The sequence below is a fragment of the Meleagris gallopavo genome, chromosome 2 (assembly GCF_000146605.3).
Source record: "Meleagris gallopavo isolate NT-WF06-2002-E0010 breed Aviagen turkey brand Nicholas breeding stock chromosome 2, Turkey_5.1, whole genome shotgun sequence".
NCBI lineage: Eukaryota > Metazoa > Chordata > Aves > Galliformes > Phasianidae > Meleagris > Meleagris gallopavo.
Window position 1 is genome coordinate 16,421,405 of NC_015012.2, and position 17,081 is coordinate 16,438,485.

Here is a 17,081-nt window from a genome sequence, read left to right on the forward strand (position 1 = left end):
TGCGGCCCCGCGGGCGGCTCGTCGTGAGGTCTCGCTCTTTCCGCTGAAACGCTGCCTAAAGGGAAGCGATTCGTTACCTTTGTGGTTTTGCTTTTTTCTTACCGCTTTGTACGCAGTTTCTCGTTTATTATTTTTGAGTGCGATGTCTTTCCTTACAGCTAGTGAGAGCATCGCTAAGGAAGTGAGAAATGGGTGTATGTCCAGGGCAGTGGGCGCTCCCCCGGAGTGAGTTCAAGGAGCACTTGGACAACAGTACTCTCAGACGTAGGGTTTGGGTGATGCTGAGTGGAGCCCGGAGTTGGACCCAGTGGCCCTTGTGGCTCCCTTCCAAAGGGGATATAAGGTGTTTCTATGATAGCTTTGTCTGCAGCATTCCTCTGATTGCTTGGTTTGCAGTTGAGTCAGCACTTTCCTCTCAATAACCTTAAGATTCAGTTCTTTACCAAAAGAGTGGTGAGGTGCTGGAGCAGGCTGCCCAGAGAGGTTGTGGATGCCCCATCCCTGGAGGTGTTCAAGGCCAGACTGGATGGGGCCCTGGGCAGCCTGGTCTGGTATCAAATGTGGAGGTTGCTGGCTCTGCATGTGGCAGGGGGGTTGGAGATTCATGACCTTGAGGTCCCTTCCGACCTTGTCCATTCTTTGATTCTGTGAAGATTCATGGGAGTTCTTCGTGAATGGTCTCCAGCTTGGCATAGGAGACAGGATCCTTTTCAGACATTTCTTTGAATCTCAAGTTCCTTAAAGAAATACATAACTTCAGAATACCACGTATTTCATATCAAGAGTAATTGAGGATGCTTGCACCTGTGCATCTGTACAGTGCAGCATTCCTTGTATGAAATAATTGCATTCTGAGGTAACACAGAGACGTATTTTGAAGCCTTTTTGAATTAAACAGTTTGCATAGGACTGCAATGAATGGTAGGCTGATACCCACACTGAAAATTAGCAGGAATGTGTGTTGAGCTTGAAGGAATGATAATTAAAAACGTAACTTCTAAGATGCATTATTTATTTATTTTTTTTTTTTATAGTAGTAGTATTAGTAGTAGTATAAGGTGTCCTGTTGTGGTTTTGTTTTTTATGCTGGCAGTTATTTCTGCTAGCTGAACAGATGAAGGCTTCCTTCAAAATGTGTAGGTTTTTTGAAGGGGGATATATGGAATGAAGATTGCAAATCTCCCTCACTGTGGTACACCACTATAGAAGAAGGTGGTAGTTTTTTGACAGGATAACTTGTAATACATTTTGTTTAGCGTTTAAGACTTGTTGTGAAGTTTTATTATTAAAGGAAAAATGGAAAAACAAGATCTTCCCATTACTAATACTCTTAATTGCTTTCAAATCACAAAATAGTATTTTTATGTGCTTAAATGTACCTATTAGACCATATCACTGACATCTACTTTGGGCTGAATAACGTAACACTTCGTCAGTTTCATCTCCTTCAGCCACATTTTCTAGCTTCTGCACCATTGGAGAGCAAGGCTGGAGGAGGTGAAGGTCATCCTATCTTGAAGAGTAATTGCACGTCCTTGGTCAGAACACAGTGAAAATGTGTTTCTCTTTTTTAGAAAGGAGTTAAGCACCAAGGGTTCCATTCTTTGTAGCTTTGCTCTAGGATCTGGTATAGCTGAGTCCTGGTCGTACTCCTGAGTTTACAGATGATGCCTGAGGTGTTCATGGTGGAAAGAAGAAACAATAGGCTGAGATTTAGGAGCTACAGAAGCAAAGAAGTCATAGGTCAGGTTAGGACATCTGGTCAAAGCTGTGGCTGGGTTGTTATACAGGTCTAGAGCTTTGTGTTTGGAAGGGGAGGAGGAAGCCGGAGCTGAGAGGGTGTGGGGGACGAGCAGCATTTGGCATGGATCTCTGACCGAGCTGACTTCAGGGTGAGCAAACCAAACAACGAGATGATGTGGCACTGAGATCAGACCTGGAGCCCAAAGGTGGTGAGGAGGAACTGGAAGCAGTTCAGTGAGGAAGGGCAGAACAGGTAGAAAACCCTAGGGAATTGAAGGGGGGCAAGGAGAGAATGAAGAATTTAGGATGAAAGTATGGATGTGATATTTCATGAAATCACACGCGGAGCGTGGATTTGAGGGGGGCTAAACTAGCAGGACAGAGGCTTGAATGAGTTGAAATTCATATGAAATAAGAAAGTAACAAGAAACTGGGACAGGAAAATGTAGGTAAAAGATGGATGAGCTGGAAGAGCGTGTGCCTAAAGGCATAGTGGAGAACTGTTTAGATTGAGTAAGTGGTCATTTTCCTAATTAGCAAGTGGCAGTGAAATTAAACGATTAAGTTCAATCTTTTCACTCCTTCAAATGTTATACAGCACAGGAGATGGCCAGGTCTTTCTGTGTGAAGCAGGAAGCAACACTAGCAATAAAATCCAGTCAGGGCAATTTTGTTGAGGTTTTTGTTTTCTTCCTTCTGTCTTGGAGAACTACACATGTAAAATGTAGCAGCAGCAGCGTTAGGAAATGCCAGTTAAAGCTGATGGAGCAGCCTGGTTTGGCTCTGTCCCTTACTGTGCTAGGCAGTCTGAATGCATATTAACACTAGTTTTTCTCTTTTTGCCAAAGATCCTCATTTTTTGCTACAGGTTAGTTAATGTGTAATGTATAAACAGCTAGATAAATATTTGTTTCAATCTCCTTTTGTGTGGCTTCACGTTTACAGCAAACAAGTTAAAATGCTTTGAAACAAAACTTGCTGACTTTTCCTATTCCAAGTTCCAGTATTCATCATACAAGTGTATGTGCATGTAAGTTTATGTGCATTTTACCATAGACTTTTAAAATACCCTCGCTCTATATATTGAGATGTGAGTCAGAACTTCAGGTGATGTGAATATCTATTTCCAGATGGCAGTGGCTTAATATCTGGCTCTTGTCAAAGTGCTGTGCAGGGCTTCACATTTAAAAGCATAACATTAAGTTGTAGTTGTGACTTCCTCGGTGCCTCAGTATCCTGGATCAAGGGTGGTGTTCACTTAAAGCATATTCTACAAATATCCAGTAAATCTTCTGATGCTGACTGGGGTAAAATTCCGGGATCTAAGCCTAATATTTAGCTGTGATATCTATTAATTTATTTTCTAGGTATTGTTTTGGAAAATGCCAAACCGGAAGTATGCTGATGGTGAGGTGGTGATGGGTCGTTGGCCAGGAAGTGTCCTGTACTATGAAGTGCAAGTGACTAGTTATGATGATGCTTCTCATCTTTATACTGTGAAGTACAAAGATGGTACCGAACTTGCTTTGAAGGAAAGTGATATAAGGGTGAGTATGCCTTGATGTGAATAGCTGTATTTCTAACAGAAAATCGTGTCTATTTGGTGATGTAGGTAAGAATGCATCTTACAAATGGGCAGTCACTAACTATCTTCAAAGGTTGGTGCTAAATAATAGCTTTTTCTTGTGTGACATCTCATCAGACATTCAGTATGCTGATTGTACTTATAAAGAGGCCCTATTGTGTCTTTTAGGTTGAAAAAGCAGTGATATGATTAGGGGGAAAAGAAGTGCTGTCTTTCAGAAGCTCTGCAGCATGATTGTTTATTAAAAAAAAAAAATTGGTTTTAATTAGTATAAAGCTGGTAATTGGAGGCTTGGTATTAATTTATAGGAACTGTGTTTTGCCTTTTTGGCAGTGGTGTACATGATTTGTACATGACTGGCTTTTTCTTTTGGGACAAAATGTTTCTACCTTGAACTACAGACGTTTCATTGCTTTCTATCTAGCTTGTTTACTTTGTGCTCACAGGTCAGCTAACACAAGCTGAAAAATTACCTTCCTTTGCAGTAAAGCATTTGTGTCTTATAAAAGTCATGTTGTGTAAATTTTGAATCGGAAGGTTAGGATTGCACACTTCACAGAGAAATTAATGTGTATACTTCCAGGGAAACCTTATGATGCCAGTTTTCACATCTAATTTAACAATTTAGCTCTTTATTTTTTTTTTTTTAAATGTTGATACAAGCTATACTGCCTCATTGCACCTTGACATGCCAGATGTATAGATAAAGCCAAGTAAATGAAATGGCAGGCTTTCTTTTAAGCCTTATGCTTAAGAGGATGTTAGGCTTATGAGCTCGGTGCTCAAATTGGTAGCTTCCTGATTTCTGTAGCTTTGGCAGGAATTGTCTTCAGTTGAACTTGGGGCAGGATTATTTGGGTGTTACCTGCAAAATGATATGCAATAATTGCTCTTTGTTAACAAATTTCATACAGCATCAGTAAAGAAATAGGAGGCAGTTGTGTGAAACTGTGTGCCAGAGACACTGTCCCAAAAAACCTCAAATTTTCTAAAGCTATTTTGAATGTTGAAGGTAAGATATTGTTATTTTTTCTCCTCTGTCTGTTAGTCACAATCATCATTCAAGCAAAGGAAAAGCCAGTCTTCTTCAAGTTCTCCTTCCAGAAGAAGTAGAAGCAGATCTCGATCCAGATCTCCTGGTCGGCCAGCAAAAGGCAGACGTCGCTCCTCTTCCCATAGCAGAGAGCATAAAGATGACAAAAAGAAAATTATTCAGGAAACCACTTTAGCTCTACCGGTATTGCTTTGTTTGTTCTTGGTTGCATCTTTTTGTCGTTTTTTTAATGCATACTGGGATTATTGGAAGAGCCAGGTGTACTTCGTATTCCCTGAGCAGCATAAAGAGCTGCAAGAAAGGCATCACAGAAATGCCTTACTCCTTAGGAAATAGGCTTTGTAGCTTGCCAAGTCAAGAGGAGATTATCGAAATGTATTTTATGTTCTGTCTGAATGTGGTGATGCTGTGAAGTTCTCAAATTAAATACTTGGGCTTAGTTTAGTGAATTACTTCTACTGAAAGCATCCTTTGGCACTGTGAAATTACTGTGGTTTCTGTTTTGCAGTGAACTGCTTTTAGCTGTGTGACCAATAGCCTGTGGACCATATGCTCATTTTAAGTAGTTTGTAGCCAGCAGTTACACTTAACTTTGGACAAAAAGGTTAACATATTTTTATGCTCTTCTCCTGGCTTTTAGTTGAGGAGTAGGATTGATCTCTTGGGTGTGGGGTTTTTTTTGTTTGTTTTTTTTGAAGAGAATTTATTTCTTAGGAAACCAAACTTTCACAGTCCTGCAGAGAGTGTCATATATATAACACTGAAATTTCCTCTGCTTTCACAAGCAGAATTACTAAATATGTGTGTACTTTGTACTTGACACTTCCTACTGATGAGTTAAAAATAGAATATTTCCCATGTTACCTCTTAATTTCACTGTTAAATTTAAGAAAAAAAGGTTTTTTTCCCCTATTTTAAATGGGTTTTCCACCCTTCTTTTTGAGCAGAAGCATGCTTAGGGTTTTGAACGCAATTATTTTCATGCAGAAAAGGCCAAAACAGCTGCAGCTGGAATAAATTAGTTAGTGTTTTTAGTTATTCATTATATACTCACACTTAATGGAGATAGTATTTTCAGAAAGATGAAACTGTGCCTCTTTTAACCAGAAACCAAGTGAGAACAACACCAGAAGGTACAATGGTGAACCTGACAGTACGGAAAGAAATGACACATCCAGCAAACTCTTGGAGGTATGACAACAGAGAATATTGTTGTATGTCTTAGTTTTGTGTTGTGTTCTACCTTAGCTTTCTCAAAAATCAGTAGGAACAGGCAAGACAGTAATCAAGGAGAAATTAGAATGCAACGTAGAAAATACATTTACTGTTCAGCTGACTTGAGTTCAGGGGAGAGGAAGCTGTTGGAAGGTAGAGAACTGATGAGAGTTGCGTGACATAGATTTTTCTTGCTTGTTTTCTCATCAGACCTCCACTTGTTACTTGTGTTCTACTGGTTTTTGGAGAGCCTTCGTTTAAATGTATTAGCTTAAGAGCTGTTTAGAAGTAGAACACATGTTGTTGTTCATTTATTTTTTATATGAATAATGTCCAAAATAAATTAAAATTGCTAGGATTTTGTATTTTCTTTCTAAATGCTTTTTCTTCAGCAGCAAAAATTGAAACCAGACGTGGAAGTGGAGCGTGTGCTCGATCAGTACAGCTTGCGTTCAAGAAGAGAAGAAAAGAAAAAGAAGAGATCTATGCAGAGAAAAAGATTTTTGAGACAATAAAAACTATGGAGAAACCATCATCGAAAACAAAGGAGCTTGAATTTGGTGGAAGATTTGGTATGTGTGCACGTTCTTCCTGTTTGTGGATCCTACTTGCGGACTCCAGAACCATGTTGGTGCTTAGTAGTCTGTGATGATGCTGGCTGAAGTCACAGAAAAATTGTGTATGGTTCTCCTCTGAAATGCAGTGGAGGGCTTGCACAGTGAGATTTAAATGTTGCTTAAATTTTAGTTGGAAATAACTAGCAAAGCTTATGTTTTCAAGAGCTAGGTGCTTCCAACTCAAAACTGAAGTATTCTTTATACAGTTTTTTGGGTGGTTTTAAAGGGATGTTTTAGATTCAGTCCTTCAGTTTGCTTCATTCCCCTCCGTAGGAGTGGGATGTCTCTGTATCCTATGATGTGATGGGAGACTGCTGCTGTTTTGCTGCAGGGATAGATAATGATCTCTTAATTCCTACTGATCCAGATTTATTGTTGGTAATGAAATGAGTTTTTTATTTTCCACGTTTGTCTTCTAATATTGCGCCATGTCTGCTCACAGGGACCTTCATGCTGATATTTCTCCTGCCTGCTACTGTATTGTACTTACTGTTAATGTGCAAACAGGATGACCCCAGCCTTATGAACTTCCCTCCTCCTCTCCCAACAATTGAAAGTCTTTGGGAAGCTAAAGTGTTTGGCGTCTTTCTTCTGTGGTTTTTCTTTCAAGCTCTGTTTTACTTACTGCCAATAGGAAAGGTAAGCTGGTTAGTAGCAATTGGGTCTTCGTGGATAATTAATTTGTGGGTCAGGCTGAAAGGTGGGCTATGTTTTTAGTGTGGTGATGGTGAAAGTAGATTAATTCCTTTGGTTATTGCTGATTTTTGCGAGCTTAAAATAAAACAATTTGTTAAGAATTTAATGGCAGTGCATTTCATAGACCTACAGTGGAAAAGGCAGAAAACAGAGTATAGGAGTTCAAATCAAAGTATGGATAACATCTGCTTAATAGAAGTCCAGAAGAATTTCAGATATCTGACTTCTAAACCCCAAGACTCCTTGATACCCAGTGTTCTACTGATAACCAGTGGATAAAATATTCCTTGCTTTACAATGCAACTTTCATTTCTGGGGAGTTGCCACTATTTATTCTAGCTGTACTGATCAGGTAAATGGCCTATTACACTCTTTTTGTGACTTGAAGGATACTGCCAGGTTCTGAAAGAATAGATTTAGTCAATCAAACTGTTCTATTCTTACACTTTTAACATTAGTGAAGCTTTTGTTTCCTTAATGCTGGTTAGGAGAAATAGTTCTTTACTTTAAACTGTTAACCTTTTCCTTTTGATATCCAAGATATGCTTTTGAGAACCAAGTATGGTCTTCAGATTTCAGTGTGTCCAGCTGGTTAACTTGGTTGAATATCTTTGTGCTGGAGACATCCCAGATTTTTCTTCCCTTCCAATGCTCTTAGATAGTATTTCACTGAAACGTTAGTACTTTCTCCTCCCTAGGTTGTGGAAGGCCTGCCTCTTTCAAATGGAAGGAAGCTGCAGTACCGGATCAATGGTAAGTGTGTTGCAATTGCTCATTCAGAAGTTCAGTACACCTACCACATTTGTGGTACTCAGAACCACAAATTAAAGATAACAAATGAAGAAGGATGCGCTCTGTGGTTAGACTACGTATCTGCAGAAGCAGTGGATCATATTTATGCTGCCTGAAAACTTCTGTTTTTTGACTTGCATCCGTAGTAGTGGCATAGTCCTGCGTTTATTTTTCAGTTTTTAGTAAAGGAAGGAAAGAAACCATGTGGTTTGGGTGGTTCCAGAAAGCCATTTTCTTGCTTTTTCAAAGGCCAATTTACAAAGCAACTTTGAAAACCTCTTTGAGAAAAGGAAGCTGACTAGTGACAGGGCAACACACAGAGGGCACTGAAAGACAGGACATTTTGTTTGAACATCAGAAAACGCTTCTTAACTGTGAGAATGACTGAACACTAACAGTAGTTGCCAGAGAGGTGGAGGAATTTCCATCTTGAGATGTTCAAAAGTTATCTGTCTGGCTGTGTTCCTGAGCAACCTGATCTGGGTGGCTCTGCTGAGTAGGTGGGCTGCACAAGTTGTCCTCTAGAAATCCATGCCGTCTTCTCCCAGTCTGTGAAAGTGCTCCTAGAAAGCACTCTTCTATGTGCGTATTCTAAATGTGGAATATCTGTATGCAACTGCCTCCTTTTATTTGTGCATCACTCTACTGCCCGTGGTTTTGTATTCTCAAAGTACAAAACTTTTGTGCTCAGATTTTGACTTGACAGTTATTTTAATGCTTTAATTACTGATAGCTGTACCAAGGCATAAGTTAAGATGAGGATAAATAAATAGCAATAGAAGAAAATTTGTTTCCTGAGCTGTCCTCAGAGGATTTCTGAGACCTCCTGCCATTATCCAGTAGTAGTGGCACTATCCATTGTTAGAATAGGATTTGAAATGGAATCCTGTGTTGTAAAAGTTAAGGACTGCTCCGAGCATTCTGCTGTTTAATTTTTTTGAAAAGGAGCAAAAGAAATGTCAGAACACAGGTGGAATGCCTGAGGTACACTGTGTTGCCCCAGAAATTTGAAGTCAAGAGTATGGGATGTGGAACAAATTACAGGAATATAGGATCATAGAATGACTTGGGTTGGAAGGGACCTCAAGGATCATCAAGCTCCAACCTCCCTGGCCACAGGCAGGGCCGCCAACCTCCATATCTAATACTAGACCAGGCTGCCCAGGGCCCCATCCAACCTGGCCTTGAACACCTCCAGGGATGTGGGGCATCCATAACCTCTCTGGGCAGCCTGTTCCAGCACCTCACCACTCTTTTGGTAAAGAAGTTCCCCCTGATATCAAACCTAAATCTTCCCTCCCTTGAAGTGAAAGGGTGGGAAGGCTGGACAGGGTAGGTTCTAAGAACGATATTTCTGTTTTAGCTAATACGTTTTTCTTCTGTATCCTTCAGGGTTTTATGCTTTTGTTTTGACGACTGCAGCTATTGGAACCTTACTGTATTTTCAGTTTGAACTTCATTATTTGTATGATCACTTCATACAGTTTGCAGTGTCAGCTGCAGCTTTTTCTATGGTATTGAGCATTTATTTGTATATTCGGTCCTTGAAGGCACCTGAGGAAGACCTAGCACCAGGAGGAAATTCTGGTGAGTGGTAATTATTTTGGATAATTTACGGCTGTTTGCTACAGTTTCGTGTTTATATTTAGGTTAGATTTAAAGTAGGTTGTTACAATATCTTGACTTTTACTTTCTCCAAATGTGAAAGTAATGTTGCCAGTTGAGTGGCCTTTTTTGTTTGCACACAGGTAGTCTAAAAGTGCTTAACGTTCTCTTCGGGTTATCTTGTGTAGGTTAAACCCCAGTAGGCAGGTAAATGCCACACAGCCAGTAGGGCTGTGTTCCTCCAGTAGGATGGGAGAGAAAATTGGAAGAAAACTCAAGGGTTGAGATAAAGGCACTTAAGTTAAGAGGAAAAGAAAGACCAGTTAAAACAAAATAAAGCAAAACCAGCATTTCAAAGGTAGTGTTTCTTTTACTGGACACTTGTGTATATAGTTAGAGCTTTTAAAAGGCAGTTTTGATTCAGTCATCAATCTGCAAGTCTGGAAATTGTCAGCTATATGCATATGTCTTTGTAGGACAATGAATATTGAGAAGAAGTCAGCATTAAGCATTAAACAATGTGCTTAGAAAAGGATCATAGAGTAACTTAGGGAGTTCATAGGCAGAACGTTTAGTATGTTGGAATGAAGTGTTCAAATATCCTTAGTTCTTTTGTCAGTGCAACGTGTATATGTGTGGAGGGAAATAATTTTATTTTTTCTTTCTTCAAAGCAGTTCTAGTCTTTAAGTGGCACAGTAACATTCTGCAGCTGTTCTGCACACTGCTTTTTAGTTGCTAACCCAGCACAGGTTATCTGCAAGTCAAGGCATTTCCTTCTTGGCCATCCCCTTTGATGGTGCCATTGCTAAAGGAATTCTTAGTCACGGAGAAGAGTAAAGTAGTAGGAGGAGAGGTGGAATTAGTGTAAGATCATGGAAGCCATGATGAGAGCTTTTGGATAAAGCTGAAAACAAGGACCAAAGTCAAAGAGAGAGAAAACTACGGTAACTTGTGCAGTGTTTAGTCCTTCTAGTAACTAAAATATTTGGACCTCTTTAAAATACAAACCATTTAGGTTTTGCTTCATATTTTGCATATACTCTCACTCCTCTTTATTATTATTATTTTTTTCCCCAAGCTTAATGCTTTTTCATTTATAATGAGAGAACTTCAATAGGGAGTAGCAAGTGCCTTGCAGGGAATGTAGTGATGGATGAAAGGAATAATAGTACTGACAAGAAATGTGTCTCATCTTGCAGGATACCTTGTTTATGACTTCTTTACTGGGCATGAATTAAACCCTCGTATTGGCAGTTTTGACCTCAAATACTTCTGTGAGTTACGTCCAGGATTAATTGGCTGGGTGAGTCAATAAGCTGAGCTACTTTACATTTTCTTCCGTGTGTGGTGCTAAGGATACAAAAAGTATTTAAACTCAGAAAAAGAAAATAGAGTTTTGTGTTGATAAATTTTTAAGGATCATTTTTTTTGTTTACCTTAGGACAATTCCTACATTGTAGCTTGTTTGCTTTGTGGGGAATGAAAACCCCTGAGAGAGTATGAAAATGCTGATGTTACAGCTTTGGAAAAGTAGTTGTTCATGAAACAGGACTTTTTAAAAATCTTAAATATCATCCAGAACCATCCTTATTAAAATGTTCTATAGCATAATAGGAAAAAATACTTGTTCAAGGAAAATTTATAATTAACTTATTCTTAATTAGGTTGTTATAAACTTGGCAATGCTCTTGGCTGAGATGAAGATACATAATCAAAGCATGCCGTCGCTGTCGATGATACTCGTGAACAGCTTTCAGCTTCTGTATGTGGTGGATGCTCTTTGGAATGAGGTACAAGACAGTCTTCAGCCCTGTGGGAACCTGAAACTGTTTCTAACTAAATTGTTTAAATAACGAAGCTTTGTAAATTCTTAATTCCTTCCTCATTTCTAGGAAGCTGTTTTGACTACAATGGATATTATCCATGATGGATTTGGATTCATGTTAGCGTTTGGAGATTTGGTGTGGGTTCCATTTGTCTACAGTCTGCAGGCCTTCTATTTAGTTGGACACCCTATTGCAATTTCTTGGCCCGTTGCAGCTGCAATTACTATTCTGAACTGTAAGTTACAGTAAATGTTATTGTTACTGATAGTAACAATGTAGTAGTCTCTTCAGATCATTGTCTGGTTCATTTAATGTTGTATACTTGCAGTGAGTCAGTCCATGAAATATGCACTGGGTCAATAGAATAGGCACCTCAAAGTACTGGGCTGCTAGCAGAGCTGTCAGCTGTGCCACATCGCTTTACTTGGATTTCAAGCTCAGTGCTACATAAATAAACTATAAGTCAGTTATAAATGGAAAGTTAGATGTGGAAGTGCAGCTTCTCCAAAGTCTTAAAAGTTAGTAATTAACATGCAAGAGCATACGTTACAGTTCTCCAGTTGCATCTCTAACTTGTTAGAGCTTTGGGAACTGGAGAGTGTCACTTTTTCAGCAACAGAATTGATTTCAGTCAGTAAGAGTGACAAGGAGCATGTGAGAGCTTTTGTTGAAGGACACAAAGCAGTAGAAAATACTGAAACTGCAAAATAAATACTGTTTCTTTCCAGGTATTGGGTATTACATATTCCGTAGTGCAAATTCTCAGAAAAATAATTTCCGAAGGAATCCAGCAGATCCCAAGTTGTCCTGTAAGTGCATTTTTTTTTTAATTTATTCAATTACTTTACAGTGTCTCCTTTGCACTCGTGACATGCACATTTCTGTTGTTGTATTGACTGCAATGCTCCATTCACAGATCTGAAAGTTATACCCACTGCAACTGGAAAAGGGCTTCTTGTCACTGGTTGGTGGGGGTTCGTTCGTCACCCCAACTACCTTGGTGATATCATCATGGCACTTGCGTGGTCCCTACCCTGTGGTAAGTTCCGAAAGCGAAAGGAGATTCTATCTAAAATGGTTGTACGTTTGGGCATCTGACTTAATTTGAAATGTAAAGTGATAAGTGGGGTGATAAAAGGTTTAATTAAATTAATGGCAAGTTTCTGAGTTGCAAGCTTGATGTGACACCTTTTCTCTCTTAAATCTGATCCTTTGTGTCTTAATATTTATTTCTAACACTTCATAGTAGCAATGGGACTTGTTTGCTAACAAGTTCTTCCTTACTTTTTCATTTTAAGGCTACTACCAGTGCTGTAATGGTTTTAAAGGCTGTTTCTGTAAAGCTGGAAAACTCATGCAAGTTAGAAAAAGGCTTTAGGCCCCTCTCTTGCCTGAAGGAGTTTCCTTTCGATACAGACACACTAGTGAGCATGATAGATGTTCTGAGGTAGAGCTACTCAACCCTATGGCACAGTTTGGCTTCTGCAGGCCATGGGATGTAGGGAATTGTGGCAGAGTGGGTCTTTGACTGAGTAGTTAAGGCCCTAAGTATCAGCAGAGACCAGGAGTTGAAGTGTATGTGTAGGGATTTGGGATTTTAAATTGAAAGTAGACAATATTGATTTGCAAAAACACTTGTAGGCAGTATCTTGGAAGAGGATTGCTGCGTAAAAATGAGGAACTTGAATCCTCTCTTGGTAGCCACATAGTAGGAGTGGGAGGGGATCAGGTAAATGGTGCACTCTGAGCAGAGGTAGTTACCATCCACACCCAAAACAGAAATCCCTGTGTAGTTTGTGGGGCAGTTCAGAGCTCCGGAGACTTAAATATTGCTGTGGTTTTGGTAGCCGAAGAGCTTCAACATGTGCCAGGTTTGTATACACAGAGTGAAGTTAGTGGGTTTGAGACTGAATATAAAGCTTATCTGGGGAGTTCCCATTTACACAGAAACATGTCATGGTATATGCGTGCTGTCCTGTTGAATATTTGATGCTTTATTATGAGCAGAAGGTGCTTCAGTCTCTTAAGTTCACATCACCAATGTTGTTAACAGCTAAAATCTTCAGAATTGTTCATGTATTAGAGTTGATTTTCCACACTTTATTTTACAGGTTTTAATCACATTTTGCCCTATTTCTACGTGATTTATTTCATCTGCTTGCTTGTTCATCGAGAAGCCCGTGATGAACATCATTGTAAGAAAAAATATGGTTTGGCATGGGAAAGGTATTGCCAGCGTGTACCATACCGCATCTTTCCTTACATCTACTAGAGCACTCCAGATACCTGATCTGCAAATTAAAATATACCTCTCACCTTTGCACTTGGTCTATTTGTTATCTAGGCTTTAAACATTAAATGTGACCAAACGATGGAGTGCTTCACCAAGTATTTGCAAGTAATCCTAAATACTTATGAGTTATGTGAACTGACTGTCTATGACCTCAATTCAAGAAAAAAAAATGGTGAATTTTAAAAAGTCTTGGAGCCCTAATTTTTCAAGTTAAATTTTATCTAGAATTCTGAGTTTACATTTTTTTTTTATTGCATTAATTAAGCACTGTGATGTAAAGTATATTATTTTCTTAATACAATAAATACAGGAGTTCCATCCAGTGAATTTTTTTGGTGTTACTTGTACCATCTAACTTCAGATGTCTGACTGAGCTGAGTGCAGAGAGCAGAGGCTCTGGGCAGCGGAGGATTCAGCTCCCAGGAGGGCCCACGCTCTCTGTGCTGTTGCCCTGTGGCCCCTGGCTCTGGGTAGTGGGATTTTTGGTCAGGAGGGCTCTGAATGGCCCCTCCTGACCTGTCCTGCCAGAGGAGGGACGGATGGGAAGGAGGGCACAAATATCCCCTCCATCCTACCTCCCTGAGGCAAGAGGAATGCTTGAGCTGCTCTGGCAGTGCCCCAGCCCCCCTGCAGGGGCTCAGACCCCTGAAGGTAGATGATACAAAGGCAGAGCTGTGGGAGCGGTGTATTCTAATCTGGCATCTTAACAGTGAGCACAGGAGTAGCAAAAGGTGCAACGTGTGCATATTTGACAGAAAAGAATAAAATGACCACAGTTGGCTTATTCTGATCTTTGTAAAATATGTCTTAATGTACCATAGCGTTTCCCAAGTGTGTATAATAAAGCTTCCAGGTTTTTTGCTGTACAGTGTTTGGATTTGAAAACACGCTAACTTTTTTAGGAACAAGGAGAAATTTTTAACTAAATCCATTTCCAGTAATTTTTTTAAAATGTTCATTTAATAAAGATTTTTTGTAAATTAATGTATTAATTCTTGAAACAATTGAAGTGTTCATTTAAATATTTGTATTGACAGATATGCTATGAAAATGTGGTAAGTGCTCCTCTGTCCAAAGTGGGTTTTTTTTGTTGTTTTTTTTTTTCAATTTGGCATTGCTACCTCATATGTAGGTTTTGCCTTTTGTACTGTTGCAGATAGAGATAATAGCTATTTTTTTGCTACTGCTATTTAAACCAACATTTTTTACATGAGCCTGTGGTTCAACTCAGCCACGTTCTAATATATTTTTGTATATATTTGAATTTCTAACTAATGTATGTGCTCTAGGCATTAGTTGTTTCCTTTGTCTAACTGCTGTAAATCGGATGCCACTTAAGTATTTTGCTTCATAAGTAGAGTAATTTTATATTTTACTGAAATAACCTTGCATTAACTAACTAGAGCTAGCATTTAATTCCATCTTCACCAGGGTTAACTTTTCACATACTTCCTATGTGAGGTTTATAGCACAACTTCTCCCCAAGACTTATTAGAGTCAAGTGTAGCAGGGAAGGAATTGCAAGTATGTCTGCAGTTGCTTGCAGGAAGATTACTAACAAATGAAAATGTTGCAATTGGTTAATTATGTTCAGTTCTTTTTAAATATTGATGTAATTGAAATCTAGCATGTGATGGGGTTTTTGTTATTAATTGAAAACCCTCTATTTTGCACACATGCATTTTTAATGACAATTGTACATGAAAAGTGTATATAATGTAGCTTGCTGAGCTTGATTGTGAGTGTCTTCAGAAAAATCTGTATTTTGTTGTTGTAAGGAACACGTGTTAGGACAAGTATTCTGATTTCTGCAACAGATAGCAGTGCCTGTAACAACACTGAAGAGCATTCACTTGTGTGAAGCAGCAGATTAAACTGGGCTTTTTTTATCTTTTTTTTTTCTTTAATGATTGCTTATTGGATTAGTAGGAATAGCAGTTGTTCAACTGTCCCGGCCTGCAGCTGGTGTTTTAAAATGTACTGAAGCTGGGGACAGTTTAACTCCTCAGCCCTTAAGCTCTGAGTTGCTACTGCCATCCCAGTTTTATCTGTTTCCCACACAAGATTGTTAAACCATAATTCAGACCCTTTCCTTTCAGAAATGGGTCTTGACTGATAACTTCAGTTCCGTTTATATGCTGAATTTGATGTGAATTTGATTTTGAAGTAACTGTTTTTAATACAAACAAGCATACAAGCTAAAATAAAGCTCTTGCTTAAAATTATGTAGTGCTTTTTTTTTCTTTTGTCAGCTTAATGTGTTGTCTGATAAGAGTTCACATTGATTCATTTTAGTAAGTAAAGGCATCTATTTGCAGGTTCCTTTCTCATTGGTGGTTGTGGGCTGAGTGTTGTAAGGTCATGGAAAAAAGACAGAGGTGAAGCATTAGGGACAGACTGCAGCCCCCACTCCTCATTCCACTATGCCTTTTGGGGGCAGAAGTTAGAAGGGGGGGAGGGGTGGGGAAGGGGTGTTTATTCGACTTTTAGTTTCTCTCTGCTCTCATCTGTTAGTAAAAGGCAGTTAAGTACAGTGATCTCCCCCTGGTCAGCCTGTTTTGCCCATGATGGTAAGTTAGCCAGCCTGTTATTACCTCTGCCCTTAAGACTTTTTCTATTTCCATTTTCTCCCTGTGTTCCTTTGGGGAGAGGGAATGAGGGAGTGTTGTGGTAGAGCTGAGTTGGCCATCAGAGTGAGACTGCTGAAATAAATACTCCTCATTAAAAACTTTGCCTGAGAACTATGGTGCCTGCTGTGCCAGCTCTGTGACTCATGTTGTGACCCAGTGACTTTATCTTGCTTGCTTCCTAGGTTGGCTGTTAACTTGTAGGTACTCTGGGAGTCCTGTAAAGTAAGCAAGGCTAATGCAGTGCCCTGCAGGACACACAGAGCTTGTGTTAATACAAAAGCAAAATTAATAGAGCCTAAGATACCACCAGGAAATAAAAGTTGCCCTGAAATGAACAAAACAGGTCAAAGTGAAATAGATAAGTAAGGAACAGTCATAGTTTTGACAACATAAAGTTACTTACTGTAAGTTACGCAAACGCTTACTTAGAGTGGCTCATAATCCAAAACAATTCCCCACAAACCATCTCAGAAGCACAGTTCTTAGTTCTGTGCAGGGAAGGCAGGTTCAGGTAATGAAGCTTACCTGAAGGAAGGATTCCGGTAAAGTCAGGAGTTTTGATCACATCTGTCTTAAATTAGTCCAGAACTTACCACGAAAGTGTGGTGGATGTATTCATGGTGTAGTGCAACTAAATTAGCATTGCATTATTTACAAATAGTATAGGTAAGTCTATGTATATAAAAACGGAATCCTTTCTGCTACAGAAAAACTTAATGGTGTGTCATCATCGCAAATTTCACTTGGCAGTAGAATTCTCGTGGTGGAGTCAGTATTGCTGAGTATTTGTTGTTCTGCTTGGTTTGCTGCCAAAGGAGTCTGAGCAGAGTGGGTACTGCCAGCACAAGGATGCACATCTCACATCAGTCTGAAAAGGCTGCTGGAAATCTGAGCAGGTGTGTGACCTGAACTCCATCATGGTAACAGTAGGTGCAGACAGTGACTGCAAGTGAAGTTAATTTTTTTCTTGTGAGGCCAGAATTAAAACTCAGTTTTCTAAATGAGAAAACCTTTACGTTCAGCT

At 39.3% G+C, this 17,081-nt stretch overlaps 1 protein-coding gene across 1 annotated transcript; it reads left to right on the forward strand.

Moving 5' to 3' along the window:
* The first annotated feature begins 615 nt into the window (after window positions 1-615).
* Window positions 616-15,652, forward strand: LBR (lamin B receptor). Its single transcript, XM_010706663.3, is given in 15 exon segments — window positions 616-3,290; window positions 4,377-4,565; window positions 5,490-5,573; window positions 5,990-6,065; window positions 6,068-6,169; window positions 6,657-6,853; window positions 7,609-7,663; window positions 9,095-9,289; window positions 10,508-10,611; window positions 10,973-11,098; window positions 11,201-11,369; window positions 11,863-11,943; window positions 12,051-12,173; window positions 13,246-13,380; window positions 13,383-15,652. Coding segments are annotated over 15 exon segments (1,911 nt in total). The 5' UTR covers window positions 616-3,125; the 3' UTR covers window positions 13,493-15,652.
* The last annotated feature ends 1,429 nt before the right edge of the window (window positions 15,653-17,081 follow it).